The 17422-nt window shown below is 27.8% G+C and overlaps 1 protein-coding gene across 1 annotated transcript; it reads right to left on the reverse strand.

Annotated features, from left to right (window-relative positions):
* Positions 1-11000: 11000 nt before the first annotated feature.
* Positions 11001-16006, reverse strand: LOC107023533 (amino acid permease 3-like). Its single transcript, XM_015224247.2, has 7 exons — positions 15869-16006; positions 13208-13289; positions 12882-13115; positions 12686-12779; positions 12319-12533; positions 12020-12162; positions 11001-11935 (listed from the first exon to the last, which is right to left on the reverse strand). Exons 1-7 carry the CDS (start codon positions 15872-15874, stop codon positions 11288-11290), a joined length of 1422 nt encoding a protein of 473 aa, XP_015079733.1. The 5' UTR covers positions 15875-16006; the 3' UTR covers positions 11001-11287.
* Between the last annotated feature and the right edge of the window lie 1416 nt (positions 16007-17422).

A 17422-nucleotide genomic window follows, 5' to 3' on the forward strand; every position in this document is an offset into this window, starting at 1 on the left:
CGAAATGAATGAACAAAATAAAAAATGATTTTATTAATTTTACTGAAATCTATAATATGTTGCAAGTAATAGAAACAATTAATAAAAGTAAAGGTAAGTGCAATCTTCAATATTATTTCAAGTGAAATTTTAGAGTAAAGAAGGGGACGGGGGAAATAACAGTAATTTTATTTTTGCAATTATCAACATTATTTAAGTGAAACTAAAATCATAAAATTTAAATATTTTGCTAGTGTCACCCTTGAGGCACCCTAAATAAGTGCAAAGTAATTCTACGTAAAAAAAAAATCAATTTCTTGATAATTCATTCTTGAGCGGCTCTGCAATTTTTTTTTTTATGTAATAGGATATCGATCTACAGCTATGAATAACTCGTAATTATATAAATTATTATTAAATCATTGATTTATAATTTAATAATATGATCATGGTCTCTTAAGCTTGTAGTTAATTTTCTATTTGTAATTGTCTCCTATGCAAATCAACTCTATCAGCTGTGATGGACAACTTTTAATGATGCTAACACATCTTGCTCACAATATTCAAAAATTAAAATGTCGATTCAAAATTGAACCACTTCGATTATATCTAAGAATCTTCTGAGAACTTGTTATTTTCTCGTAATTTTACATTTTCTTAGCTTAATATCTCCTCCGTATATTTTTATTTTCACTTTTATTTGTTTTAGTTTTTATTTTGCACATCTCTTAAAAAATAATAATTTAATTATATAGATTAATTAATGAGTAAATTTTAAGTTTAGCAAATATAAAAATTTATATTAGCACTGTATAGCTATAGTTTTATCATTTGCACTCTACAACAAACATAGTTTACTATGAAACATTAGATTTGTATAAAAACTACAGTCAACTTTGATTTGTATAAAATCGCAGGCATCTGATTTTAGGTTTAATAAACATAAAATATGTTTGTATATGTATATGTTCTTGGTGTTTGTACATCTGCACAAAATTCGAATTCGTATACAATTGAATCAAGTTAAAACAATTGTATTTGTATATCAAATCTCTCTCTCACTTTATATAAACACAAATTATACATTGTATTTTGTATAATTTGTGTTTGTATAAAGCGAGAAAGAGAGAAAGACAAAAGAGAATTGAGCAAAGGAAGATTTATATTGTATAGGATGAAAAATATGTATATTTGTATATACAATTTCTCTCGCTTTATACAAACACAAACAGTTCATACATTTGTGTTTGTAGAAAGTGAGAAAGGCGAGGGAGAGTGACGAGTGAAATCAGAAAGGGTAGCGAGCGAAATTTCTGGGGAGAGAGGCCAATGGCAAAGTGCTTGCTACGGATTAGAATTAAATAAAATTATAATTATAACATCTAATTTGAATTAATAATTTGTTATTTTTTACAATTTGCTCATTAATTAATATTTACTCTTTTCCTACACACACATATATACTTTTCCTATTCTACCGCCAATATTAAAAGAAATTCAAATAATTTCTCAATACTTAACAATAAACACTAATTAATATGGTATTTTATGGTAAAATTCTTATACTAATCTTTATTATTTTATTTCTTAATGGACATAAAATTTAAAGTGAATAAATATGCTATAAATTACGAGTAAAAGTCAAAGGAGGGAATAATAAAACAATTATTTACTTTTCCCATTTATCTGGAATATTCTTCTCTAATGTGCACATAGGTACACAATTATTTCCACAACAATCAAATAATTAAAATAAAAGTCCAAGTACGAACTTTCCTATTTCATTTGTTGCACTTTGTGGGGTAAAGCAAATTAATGAATAAATCCACGCATGGCCATAATTTTAGTTTATTTTCCAAATTAATAAATGTTTAAACATTGTGGTGGGAATGTTCGAGTCAAGTTGGGATAGTAAAAAAATATTATTATTTTTTTTTTTAAAAAAAGAGGTGAAACCATACTATAAATATCAAATTCTGCAAAACTAATAATCCTAACTCAAACTTTATATTAAAAAATATTTCACTTAATATGTTAGCGGCTGCCTCTATAGACTAGGCATTTTCCACTTTCATTTAATTAGTACTAATTAAAACATATGGATGGTTGTGTTGCATGCAAATTTATATATTTAAGTAGAAAAAAAGTTAGGTCACTATATATAAGTAAGTTTTATATGTGGCCATGATTATAATTTATAGCTATTTTAGCCTATCACCTTTTGGTCTTATTGCATGTGCTAACATTAATTTGTTTGATTTTGAGTTGCACTTTCATACATGTATAATTTGTTGATATATTATTTTGAGAAATTGATGATCATTAATTATGGTTTAGTTTTAACTTAATTAAAGAATATATTTATGTTAATAATGCACTTTTATGCTATAAATTAACATCAGTTGGATTCTTTTCTTTGATGACTTTAATTAGTTTATCAACAAAAATTATGTGGCTCTAAGCTAATTTGTCCTTTTGGTTTGATGGATAGTTATTCTTTTTTTTTTCCAACAAATTAATTACTACCTTTATTTCATATTAAATTAATTTTTGTGGCTTTTTCATTGTTTAAAATAATTGAATTGTTCAAAGTTCATGATGAATGTCTGAATTTTTTTCATATTACTTCTTTCAGTTATTAAAATTTTATATTTTCTTGGAGATAAAGTACACTACTTAAAAAGTTATATTTATGATCTCACAAAAGGCAATAGTGGAATTATGATTTAAATTATGTTATTAAATATTTTTTTAAAAAAAGATGTATATTGTCTCATAAATTCAGCTAATATGAAATAAAGAGAGTACATCATAATCGTTTAAAGATCAATGTGCAAGTAGGCCTCAGTAGTAAACATGGTTAGACTCATGTGTATTTAGATTGACTTGATTTTGATCAAAGTTCTTAATTATGTCGATTACTCTACGTAGAGCCAATATTTATGATCTAAAATTTAATTGTGACAATTAGCAAGAAAAATATTTTCATTAAACAAAAATCTAAAAGTGAATAATGAATTGAGCAAAGTTTACAACTATATGACATTATAACATTAAATTGCACAAAGAATGAATTATATTTTCCCATTATCATAATCCATGGGTTGACTCAAATATACGCACTTATATTAAAGAAAATCTTTTCATTCAAGTTCCACTTATTTGTTCAAAAAATAAATAAATTCTTAAAAGCATTACTATAATTTACAAGTTGACTCAAATTTGCCCCACTTATATTTATTAAAGAAGAAATCTATTTACTCAAGTGACACTTTTTATTTATTCAATAAGCACTTATAAGCAACCGCAACACCTTTATAAACTACCTTATTTCCCCTAAATCTTGGAGATTCTTCTTAGTGTCCTTTATGCATAGAAAACAAATTATTCATTACTAAGTAAATAATCCGAAATTTAAGTGAATATATCATTCGATTATCTAATTTAAATTTAGGTAAATATATCATTGAATTATCTAATTTATCAATATGATCGATATACATATTACCTATATGTTTTGATTGTATATATTGTGTATATATATATATATTATAAATTAATTGTCCCAAAAGCATTGAGGTGTAATTTTCCCACTAGTAATATGGGCCAAATCAAAGCTAAAGATAGCAACCAAAGTGGAGCAAGTTCATAGAAAGCTCATTAGCATTACCAACCCACTCATGGCCTCCTAATATTAGTGAATATTTTTTAGGTCATGAAAGGAAAGTAATACATAGTAGTAATGATAATAAATATTATTATTATTTAGTGCACACAACACATTGGATGGTCACGTGCCTACCTCTGCCTTCCCTACATCAACATTCATTGTATTAGATAGTTGTTAAATACACATGCATATATACAATTAACAAAGTAATGGACCATAAAAGATTTCGTGCATAGGTAAACACTCTTCGTCTTTAATTAGAAGTCTTAAATTCGAATTATATATATATAGATATAAAGTTGTCTTTAATTGAAAATGTTTTATCCTTGCAAATCCTAGTTAATCCATTCATACTCATAGGTTTGATGTCGATTTTTCTTAGAAAACTGACTCTATCCTTTGATTTTGACTATTTTTCTTAGTAGTGATCAATATCTTAGGCTTGCAAATTTTTTTTGAGAAAGTAATAATCAATTTTAAAGTGTGTTTAGTGCTCTCGCGAAAAACTGAATTGATTTGTAATAGATTGATTATTTCCTATTGATCACAATATAATTTCACAAATGAAGTTGTTTGTACTCCTAATTTTTCAAACAATTGCTTCAATGACAATAATTTACTATACCCAAGGTTATTATATTTTTAATACATGGTATTCATCTAAAGTAGTCAAAAATGCTAAATTTGTGGCTTTAACTTCAATAACTCATGACACATATGAAAGGACAAAACTCATCACATATAGAATAAAAATGAAGAAGAGTAGCAAATCAATTGAATTAATGTGATGCATGTGAGAGTATCAAATCCTTTTTGAAGATCTAACTAGGCTTTTCAAGCACCTCATTCCCCTCCATTTTTCCATAGTGTGATTTAACAATGTTTGGTCCTTGTCACTTCTATTGGTTACTCTCCACATTCTCTATTCCATATAGTACTTTATAGTTATGTACTTCCTCATCCTCCATCCATCTCCATTACCCCTTTTTGAGCACAACTTTGATGTAGATGGATGGCCACCCATGGCAAGTGTAACATATATTCTTTTTTATTTAATTAACTAGGAAAAAGTGGTTTAAAGGGAGCGTTAAAAACACCCTTAAACTTGACTCAAATTATTTTTTCGTCTCTTGAACTATTCACAGACTTAAGACACTTTTCTACTTGACTAACTAACTTTAGATACACTCTCGATCACCCTCAATCTACCACATGGTATAACAAATGGTCTCAAACTCTTGTATGGGTATAAGGCTCTTAATAAAAAGCCGAGAAAAGTCTTGAAGATATTCCTAAACTTGACAAGAATTCAGGGGTATATTTCACTCATGTCGCAAGATCAGGAGTATATTTAACTTCAGCCAGTCAAATAAATGCGTGTTTTTAAGCATGTCAATAATTTGGGAATGAAACTAATAATTCGCATCTAGCTTAGGAATAATTTTAACACTATCCCCTTTTAAATAATACTTCTAAATTATAAGAAATAGAAATTTATGTCATATGTTTGCTTTTTGGCACAAAAATGTTCTTACCATTTTGCAAAAATGGTGAGAGTATTTTTCATGCTAAAATAAGTAGAAAACATGATTGCTCTTTTTAATTAGTTAATTTAAAAGTATTTTTGTCCCCTTTCTAAAGTTTAATTAGAAAAAGAATAAAAAAGTGGTCCCTTAATTTAAACTTTCTTCTTAGCATATCCTTTCAAAAAAAAGAATTTTACAATATTCCAATGTGACAAATTTTCCTCACCATAGGTAAAATTATCAAATTGGATTTTATCATAAAAAGAAAAAAATCATAATATCCCCCACAGCCCACAGGATATATGGATGATAGAATATAATGTTATGGGCTGGATACAACTAGGTATAGTTTCTTTTTGTTTTCTTGTGTTAGTCAAAAGAGCACTTTGGATGGTTCTTGGAAATGTACCAAATGTCTGCATTACATATTTACAATTATAAAATACCCTTGTAAGGAGCCTAAAAACGTAAATTTAAATTAGTCGAACTCTAAAAATATATCGTAGGAACCAAAAACAAACAAAAATCTAAAATATCACAACCCTTTTCCTTGAACTTTCACCCCATTTGATAGTAACTATAGGATGTCAAAATTGAAATCACGTTAGGAGTTCAACTAATTGACATTTTTAGATTATTTCGTAAAATCATATTTCATATATATAATTACCATACGAAATGTCAAATGTTGTGTATAATTACAACCTCAAACTACATGTAGCATCCCCCCTCCCCCTCTCTTCTTCTATCAAAAACGATCAATAATATTATCACTTATTTTATGATTTGAACTTTTCATTTATTAATTGATAATGAAAATGTCCAACCATTTGAACGAATCTATCTTATTATATCTAAATAAAATACTCTTCGTCAAAGTTGCATGCCACCTATTTTTACTCGTTAAATAATTTAAACTCATAATCTTAAAATTAGAAATGAACATTTACCATTGAAGCAACCTATAGTTCAATTTTTATTTTTGTTTTGTTTTATTATCTTAATTGATATATTCATTCTAACATAAAGTTTACAATAATAGTACTCATGACTCTACATTCTTGGTATAATGCACAAGTACTCCTTCAATCTATATTCGAAATTTCAGAGACACTTATATTATACTAAGGTCTTATTACTCCCCTGAACTTATTTTATTAATAATTTTCTACCCCTTTTCGGCCTACGTGACACTATCTTGTGGACCCAACATTGGTTGATTTTTTTTTTCAAGCTAGTGCCACGTAGGCTGATCAGGGATAAAAAATTACTTATAAAATAAGTTCAGGGGTAATAAGACCTTAGGATAATTAAATGTGTCTCTACAATTTCGTGCATAGATTATGGGGATACTTGTGCATTTTCCCTTACATTCTATTCAATTTAATAATTATTGCTCCTCCCAATTGCTTGGACAAAAATTTTCGTGGTACTAGCTTCCTAATAATGCTTAATGAGAAAACAATTTGTGTATAGTTTTCTAAGAGTGATCGGAATAGCATTCGCTTCTTGCGTATAATTTTCTAAGAGTGATCGGAATAGCATTCACGTAAATGTTCTAATCAGGACGGAGCTAGCCTTTTATTAGAGGGTTTATTCGAATCTCTTTTTGTGAAAAAAATACTATTTATATATGGTTACAATTATTTTTATGTATATATAATAAATATTGAACCCTCTTCGATTAGTTCGTGTGTTTAGTTCTTTTGATTTTCAACAGTGTTGGCTCTTTCATATATTTTTTTAGGCCACTGCCTATTGGGGGCCTCAAATTTCTATAAAATAAAAATTCATGTTTAATGTTTTCATGAAAAAAAAATTAATTACTAATGATAAAAAGTGTGTGTATATATATATATATATATATATATATATATATTCTTTGCTAATATTCACATTTTTAAATCTTTTTTTAACTTCTTATGCACTCTATTTCTTCAAATCATTGATAGTTAGAGTAATATTCTATCAAAAATATGAATCAATAGCTAAAAAGTATTGAAGAAAGTAAATTACAAATATTTTCTTTTATTTCTTTGTAATTTTTATATCAAAGAAGGATAATCAAGTTATCAACTTTTTGAATCAGATTCTATAATTCTTACTCTTATCTTTACTTAAAAATTATCAACTTATTACTTATAGAACTGTATTTTCGATTCATATAATATTTTTCTCAATAAAATGATGTTTTCAATGTTAAATTGATAAAATCTTATCTAAAAAATAATATTTTAAAAAATTATTTGAAAAATCATTTATAAAAAAGATATTAAGTAATAATTTACATCTAAAAATTTTTAAAAAATAAATAAACACAGATAATTTTTTTTAAAAAAATTTAGGCACCTAACTAAAATTACGTTTTAGGCCTCAAATTATGTTAGATCACCCCTAATTTTGAACTCCTTATTAAAAATCCTAACTTCGACACTTTGTAACATATATTCACATAAATGCTCCACCATATATATGTCATAACCAATACTGTAAATCGACCTCAAGTGTTTGGTTTTAAAACTGTCAAATGTCACTATTAATTTTCTCCCCTTTGACTATAGTATTAGGCAGCATGAGCTTGATATAGCTTAGCTACACGCACCGTTTAATTTTCCTATTCTAATTTTGGTCATTCAGCCAAAAAGAAACTTTCAACATGATTCAATCCACTCTAGGCATTAGGTTACATAATTCATACAATGATCAAACACAGTCAAAGACCAAAAGAGAAAAATAATAATGAATATTTAGAGAAATTTCGCCTTTTAGTTTACCTATTATTCATTATTTCTATAAGTTTCATAAATTTTCAAAGTCTTCCATTTTTCTCTTTAAGTCAAAAATGTCAATAATGTATCTGACATATCATTAATGTATCGAGCCTCTTTTTAATGTATCAGCGCATGTATTCGACCCTCTTTTTAATGTATCAGCACATGTATTCGACCCTCTTTTTGATGTATTAACACTTTGATTTTTTTGGCTATTAATATATTCGAATCCTCCGTTAATGTATTTGTTTGGGAAATTTCTATAACTATAAACTTTTAAGAGATAAATTATAATTTTATATTAAAAATATATGATTTTTGTAATTTGCCCAAAAAATGATCCATGCATATAACACCTTTAATGCACAGCTTAAGTGTAGGTATAATTGGTCAGGCTTCTGGTGGGTATTTTTTAATATATAAAGGTCTTAAATTGATCAAACATACACGTTTATGAAAGAACATGACTGTTATAAAAAGTCATTTGTTCATAAAAGAACACGACTCTTATAAAAAGTAATCTCTTAAGTTCTATATATATAAAAACTCTCCAGAAATAGCCTAAAAAAATTTGTAGGTATAAACAAAGGAGTTTGTTGTATCCTAAAGAGATTTGTGTATTTTCCGATATGTGTACACGGGAAATATTTCTTTGAAAAAAATAATTTTACACGTTTAAAGTCATCTTCTTCTTCAATTATATTTTCCTCTTGTTTTTCTAACACAAATACACCATAATAATAAGAACTTTCAGCATCAATAAATATACACATTAACAAAGAGTGTTGAAGAGTTTTACTGACGTAATTTAATTGTCATTGACTCTAATATCGTTATAATTTTTAGGATATTCACAAACAGGCTAGTTAGCAATAAAAACATATTTAACAATAATTAAATTATTGTCATTTATTGATTACGACTAAAATCACTTGATCGAATATATTTTTTTTTAAATGTATAAATTAAATTTAAACATATGACTAAAGAGAATGACACGTATACTAGTTGCCCAAATAAAACAAAGCTATAAACTAAATAAGGACTTGTCCAACCGTATTCTGTGCTTCCCAAAGTAAACCATTTGTCCAGTAGCTCCATGTGATATCTTGGTTTTATTGCTAATAATATAATATTAAAAACACCATCACGGGTTACTAAAAGACAATCATAGGTTATATAAATATATTGACCATCAATAATACAATTTATAATTTGTAAGTAAGAATGACCGAGTTAATGCTAACATACGGCCAAAAATTGATTTTCTGTCTTTTTAGTTCAGTTTTATCATACGAGTTAAAAAGAGTGTCAAATGAGCGAGTTAGATTAAAATTAAAAATATTATAATAAATAAAATAAAAATGGGATTCGATCTTAATCCGTCCAAATTTACTTTGGACTTAAATGGATTGGGCTTAAATGGGCTAAAAAACGTGTTGAGTCTTGACCTATCCAATTTGACCCGATTAATATCAATCACAATTTGAATTTCTGCTCAAGAATTTTTTGTTAAAAAAAGTAACAAATGGATAAATAAATCCTAAAAGATGTTGAACAGATAATAATTCATACCTTCAATATAGGAACATATCTTAATAAAAAAATTTCAAAACGGGTTGAAATAATTGGGCTTAATTGAGTATTCTCTTCAAATAGGTTAAGTTTGAACGGGTTGAGATTGAACCCAATTTAAATTATCTTGAGCCCAACCCTTAAATTATAGACGGATTGGTCGAGTTACCTATGTTTGGGTTCAGTTTTGACACATCTAGTATGAGCTTACATAGTGTAATTTATGTTTCTTCTATGAATATTTATCGCATATTGATAATTGATTAACTGAAATAATTTAATTTTATTAAAGTATATTTTTAATGGTATTTAACACTCTTTGTAAATGTCCCTAAAGTCTAAAGCGGTACTAGATCTAATACTCCATCCATTTCTAAAAGGATGACCTAGTTTGGCTTGGAACAGAGTTTAAGAAAAGAAAAAAGACTTTTTATTCTTATAGTTTTAAATTAAAGTTATGTCAAATGTATCAAAATATCCTTTAATCTTGTGGTCTTAAACATGCGACGTGGAAAGTTAAAGTTAAAGTGTTGCCAAAAAAGGAAAGAGTTCTTTCTTTTTAAACAAAATAAAAAGGAAATAAGGTCATTCTTTTTTAAACGGAGGGAGTAACAATTAACTAATATTGGTAAAAACTTTATCACTCTTTGTTGATGTGTATTTAGTGTCACTAAATGTTGTTTTAGTTGTAGTGTATCTAACTCATATAGAATGTGAGATTATAATCACGGATAACTTGACTCAAACTAAACTAACCCCTTACGCTCTGTTTGGATATAAGTTGTTATGTATTGTTTCATAATATATAGTATCGTATATTTGTATTGTATTGTATTGTGTTGTATCGTATTGTATTGTATTGTTTTAATAGATAAAATGTTTAGATAGATTATATCGTTTTCTGTCGTTACATAATGTCACACATAAAGTCATCAACAACTTGATTGATAAACCTACAAAATGATAGAATACGGGTTAGAGCTATGAAAATGTAAAATAAAATATAAAATAGGATTATGCAAACAAGAAATAAAAATAATAGGAGAAGAAATATTAAGGTAGCAACGCGATTATATCAAATTGATAATTACACATAATAGAATTTTCCATTGTTACCTAATAATAAATTTAAACAATATGATATAATAAAATTTAAATAACAATCAAAACAACAAAGTACTGTACAAAACAATACACAATAATATCATACAATACGTGAACAAATTGCAAAAGCATCTCTTAACTTCAATGACTATATACTCACTCTAAAGGTGGAAAAGAAGGTGTTTTCCGTTTTGTTTTTATTTTCAGTATCAATTTGATAGATTATTTAAAAAATAGTAAAGAGAATAATAGTTTTACTGTATCACTTTTTGATTATTTTGTTCAAAATCATCTAAATATGAAAAGTAAAATGAATAGAGTGAAGTAAGTAATTGTGCATTATAGGTAATAAATATTCCACATGACAAAACTTCATAAGTTGAAATGCATAGAAACTTTTGATTCAATTTCTTATTTCCTCTTTGCAGTGAAATAAAAGTTGTTACATAAATTGAAAAAAGACTTTGATTCTTTTTTTCTTCCCACATAGATACATACATACAAGGACCTGCCTTCTTTTTCTTTGTTGTGGAACTAAAAAAAAAGGAAAAGCCAAATTAAAACCTACACAATAGCAACAACAGGCTTGTCAACACCTTCAGGCCCTTGTTTGTTTGTTTGTTTTTTTCCTTTTAATGAACATCAACAATAATTATAGTTTTTTAACTCTGAAAAGGCCTGTAAACTTTTAAATCAGAAACAACTCCAGCAAAAGAACCAGCAGCTGCAGCAATTGAGATAACAAGGCAAGCACCACTAAGTATTTGTAGACATATCCATCTTGCACTCCATTTGGTAATTCTCTTTTGCACAATGTACATTTCCACTGGGAAGTATACTGTAAGTGGCCAAAATCCAAATGCTCCAAGAATGCCAACGACGTCGTTAAAGAATGGCATCAACATTGATATAACTGTGGTGATGATCACGAATATTGTCCTCCAGACTAGACGGAAAAGGTTGAGCTTGAAAGGTTTGAATCCCGGGATTGGGACATCGATTTCTTTTGTAATGATTTTGCTGTCAGGGTACCATTCAGCTGCTGTTTTTTCAACAAAGGCGAAAAGGGGTTGACAGTAAACTTGGTATGCACCTACTAGGTGAACAACGATGGCTATGTTCGCGATGTCAAGAAGCCAATAGGGGTTGTAGAATCCGAATCCGGTTAGTAGGTTTCCAGGGGATTGATCTCCAAATGCTGCATACCCAAAGCAACCACAAAGCATGTAGAAAACTGTTGTAACTGCCACACTAATTAGTGTTGCCCTTTTCATTGTCTTTGCTTCTGCTGGTGGTGATTTGAGTGTATCCTGAAGTATTCAAACATCAAAATCTATAAGTTAAAGTACATAACGAAAAGATTACATCGTGTTTTATTCAAAAAAAAAAATTACCTGAATTTCGATAAGGATTAGGGAGTAAGAATAAGCAAAAGCTATAGCTCCAAGAGCTTGAAAGCTTCTCCAAATCTTCTGCATTTCAGTTACTTCAGTTCCAATGCTAATCCCAGTTAAACTTCCTTCAATTTTTCCTGTTTCTGTAATTCAAAATACAGGGCAAGCATTAAAAAGTGTGAAAAAAAACGGATACTTTAAAAATGTTGTCGGATCCTCCAATACACATCACTTGACAGTAATTTTGAAGAGTCCGAGCGACATAGAAAAAAAGGTAATAGTACTAAATTTGAACTAACCTGCAACTTGAGCAACTCCTAAGCCAAGACCAATTGTAGAGTAAGTAAACGACATAACAGCAGCAACAATAGAAAGCCAAGAAATCTGATCGAAATCCGGGATTTGTGAGAAGATAATTTCCATCACTCCAAACATGATCATATAGGGAGTGCTTGAAACATTGCAAGCAGCATGATGACCTTGTTTATGGAAACAATTAGACCTATTCACAGCCCTGTAGAAATATACAAGTATTAGTTACGACGAATTTCCAAATTGCAAATCAAACGACATATATGAATAACTTATTTCCTAACCAGCTACCAAAAACATCGTATAACTCATACAGAAACTAAGACATGAATAAGTTGCTTCATTAGCACTTACACCATACTAATGGAAGACGCGATGGTATAACCAATTGCAACTCCAAAAAGATTTGCATACTGAATCACACCACAAATCTTAACCTGAAATCCACCTGAATTGAAAACAAAAAATACCCAAATCAATATAAACAAAAACATTAAACAATCACAAAAAAAAAATTGAAATGAAAATTTAGGCGGGAATTTTGAAATACCTAGATTGGCTCGAACAGCATCCATATAAGTATAATTTCTTTTTCCGGTAACTGGATCACCGGTCCGGTAACAATCGGAAAGTAAAGCAGAGGTATAGTAAGTTACAAAGGAGAAAAGTAGCAATACAGTTGGCCCAGCTACCCATCCAAGCTGAGCAGTAGCCCAAGCCAATGATAAAACTCCTGATCCTATCACAGCAGTTATGATGTGAGCACTTGCCGTCCAAACAGATCCTGAAAATCCAACGAAATAAAATTCAGTTCAAAAAAAATGAATGAATTTTGAATAAAAATTGTGTGGAGATTTAACAAATTTGAAATTTTACCAGTCCTTTTGATACGACCATCGTCATCAAAACATTTCGATTCACCATAAACCTCAAATACTTGATGTGGTTTATCTGCCATCTTTATAGAAGAAAACAGAGAGTTCAATTAGTTTTGAACAAACAAAACTGCTCTGCTATGTAAACTCAAAGTCCAACAGATTGCAACATACAACACACTTATAAGCTCTAACTCAAACTCCAACTGATTTCAACACACTTTCTCAATTGTAAATACCCAATTGAGTTATTTTCTTCTCCTTATATATTGAAACAAATAACGTGAAACACGAAAAAGAATGGGTTATGGAGTTAATTGAGTAGAATTAATATGTAGATAACAGAGTAAATAAGTACAGAGGGGAGAGAGTTGTGTGTTTGAAGAAAGACATGCAGCAATGGGCTTATATATAGGCAGCCAGTGCTCTGTTCACACGCGCGTTTTCCACAACTTCCACGACCAAGTGGGGGAAGTAAGCCGTAGCCTCTATTATTGGCGTAAATTTCAATAATTAATTATTACTCCGTTCGTCTCATTTTAGGTGACACGTTTTTCATTTCAGTTCGAAGAATGTCATGCTATTATAATTATTACTTTCTCCGTTTCAAAAAGAATGATACTGTTTTCTTTTTAGTCTGTTTAAAAAAAATGACCCCTTTTCTTTTAGGGGAATATTTTAACTTTAACTTCCATGTGACATGTATAAGACCACAAGATTTAAGGATATTTTGGTACATTTAACATAACTTTAATTTATAATTACAAGATTAAAAAGTTTTCTTTTTTTTCTTAAACTTCATTCCAAGTCAAACAATATCATTCTTTTTGAAACGAAAGGAGTAATAATTTAATATTAATTTTTTTATTTTTAATAAAATAATTTACAATAACATAAAATAAAACGAAAATATATCATATTTCCCATGTTTATTTCAAGAAAAAATATCTATTTAATTCTTATAAACTAAAATAAATGGCTTATTATCGTGCTTTCGTCGTAAGAATATGAAAATTTAAATTTATTAAGTTATATATGAACTTATTTTTAAAAAAAAATGAAATTTTGTGAGCGACAAAAAACTGGTTTGGAAAGTTAAAAATAATTACAGAAAATTGAATAAAATCTTTGTATATGATTTTTTCTATCATACAAATTGGAGGATAAAAAATTAAAAAGAATACAATAGAAAAAAAAATTATTATTATTATTATAGAGGTAAGCCACGTGATAATTAGAACTAAAAAACAGAAAACACAGGAGACGCGTTAGTCAACATTTAAAGTCAGAAAATGTTTGCACCCACTTCAGTTACGTTGACTCAATTTGGGACCCATTAAATATCATTTTATATTTTCTTTTCTATTTCCTTTTATTTTCTTTTAAATCAATTATCGAATATAGTTATATCAAATCAATATAATTTATCATAATTTAGAAAATTGAATAAAATATATATGATTGACTTAACATAAATATCAGATATGAGTAAGTTTTTATTGTAAATTTCTACCTTATTTTCTCTGGGAAAAAAAGAAATTATTTAAATTTGTTGCCCACATAAAGTCATAAACTATACTAAACTGATAGCTATTTGATTTAATATTACTAATAAATATATTTAAAAGATATATATGATGGAACTATTAATAATTTAATATATATTTCATGTGCACGTAAGTATTATTCTCTAGCACAGAATCATGGCATAAAGTTTTTCCCTACTCTGGCCTGTTTTCCCCTAACTTTCACCTCTTTCACAATTAATAAATATCTCTTGGTAGTTCAAAAGTAATATTATATCCCACAATTATAATATCATGGTCATAAAAGTGAAAATTTTCGTTTCACTTGTTATATTTGTGGCACCCAAAAATATAAAAAATATATTAATTGTGTAATAATATATAGTTATATATTGATTATATATGTATGACTTAGTTATACAAAGTTTAGTTATGTAATATTTTATATTTTGGATAAAATATGACATCTACTTATACTTATTTTTATTTAATTATATAGAACAGTAAAATGATAATCAAATATTGTATCTAGTTATATATTGAATTTTATTTCAAATAATTAAAAAAATTTACCAAACATGATATTAATAATGCAAATTTTAATATACGTAGAATATTTACTTCCAACCAAACGACTGCCACGTGTTAATTGTGGATACGCTTTGTTGGTTTGGTTTCTAACCTAAATAATTAACAATTTAACTACAATAAGGTTGAAGAATCATGCATGTGAAACCCAATAATTATTTCGTTAAGTGGAAAAGAATAATCACTAGTATTTTTTTTTCTAATTTTTTTGGGTCAAGAAATAATCGCAATACATATATGTTTGACTAGTGTAAACCAAAAATAAGGGGTCGAATAAAACTAGTAACCTACTAGTAGAAATAAATTAATTATAACATATTCATGTACTATCACCAATAAAGTTTGAATAAAACATATTATTTGCCGATCGTATTTTTACTTTAATGGAATAGAAAGAATTTTCTTTTCAATTAACCTTGACTAATAGAAATAATTGTTTCAAATAAAATATGTTGTGTAACATGAGAAGCCAAATAAAATAAGTCTTTGAGAAACAAAAGAGGGCCAAACAATTTTTTGTTTTTAAAAAAAAATATTTTCTTACGTACCGTCATTGTTTATAGCTTCCCAAATTGAGGAAGCAAATGAATTCAAATAATTCCTTATACAAAGATATATGTATAAAATGAAATAGAAGGAGGACAATATAATTAAGTGTTTGATGAGTTGTGTGGCTCAATTGGAGCAATGAACTAACATTTTTATAGTAGTAGAAAAGCAATTGAAAATTATAATAATATATTTAAAAATTCTCTCTTTAAATGAGAACCTTTAGATCAAAAGCTGAATATAAAATTCTTCATTTGCATTTTTCTCCAATTCTCAACCATTTTTTTTTAAATTTTCATCTGGTATCCGATACTCATATTAAAATACGATTAAATCTAGATTCACATATTGCAAGATTCATTTTTAAAATGACGATTCAAAGCGAATTATTTTTCTCATTCTCAATTTCCATCAAGACTCGAACTCGAGAATAATTTCATATATCGATAAGTCTCATCCATTGTAATTGAAGGAGAGAATAAGTTCTATTGGATTATATCTTATTTGATTCCCATTATAAATAATTGAGACCAATTATAGGGTATAATTATTTGTACGTTGCTAATGAACGCACCAATCAATTGCACCAGTCAAACATGTTAGAATATAGTCTTAAGAATAATCTAAAATTATTAATTAATCCTATACCATTTTCCCCTTCTTAGTAAAAAACAAAAATGATAAATTTCCATTCATGGAGGGACAATTAGTATCCTGTTTCTAACTTTAATTTTACCAAAGTTCTAGGAAAATGTTGTAAAATTAAAATAGAGAATTTAACCTTTAATTACCTCATGATCTATCTAAGGCATTATGTGTAGATTATTAGTCTACTTGTTTAGAAAATTTGTGTATCAAACATACATCATTTGTTTTTTAATTGTTGGGAACTAAACACGAGATCATATAGCAATGTAACACTATGATAATTATATTTGGAGTGAAAAATCCTTTAAAAATTTACAAATGAAGACAGACAATATGATATGAATAAAGTGTCATTTATTAGTATGTTTTACATAAGCTATAGACGAATTTGGGAAAAAGAATAAAATGAGTACTGATAATTATATTTGGACTTTATGGAAAAAAAAATCTTTTATACTTTTCATTACATACAAAACAAAGAAATCGAAAAAAGATAGATTATTTTGTGAAAGAATTTTTGATTGTCCTTCCTTAAAATGAAATTACTTTCATGTTCGAAGCAAGAACTAGCATAAAAATTGATCTATTACGATCAACATGGTTATTCCTCTTCCATTTTCCTTCTTAGAAAGTACTCAATGAGTTAATTATGAAATCTCAAATCCCTCTCAACGCCAACAATCTAAATTTGTGCTTACGAAAATTATCATAAAATTGAAATGTTGAACAATATACAGGTGTAGGTGTGTGAAACCGTTAACGTGACCTTAGACTATGATCCTTTTTTTTTCTAGGCCATGTTATATTTTATTTTAGGGAAAAAGGGTTAAAATGCCCTTAAATTATTTTTAGGCATTTTTGGATCAAACTATAAACGGAAGACATTTTTGTTCCTTTTGCAAAGT

Source organism: Solanum pennellii, chromosome 6 (assembly GCF_001406875.1).
Source record: "Solanum pennellii chromosome 6, SPENNV200".
NCBI classification, from domain to species: Eukaryota; Viridiplantae; Streptophyta; class Magnoliopsida; order Solanales; family Solanaceae; genus Solanum; species Solanum pennellii.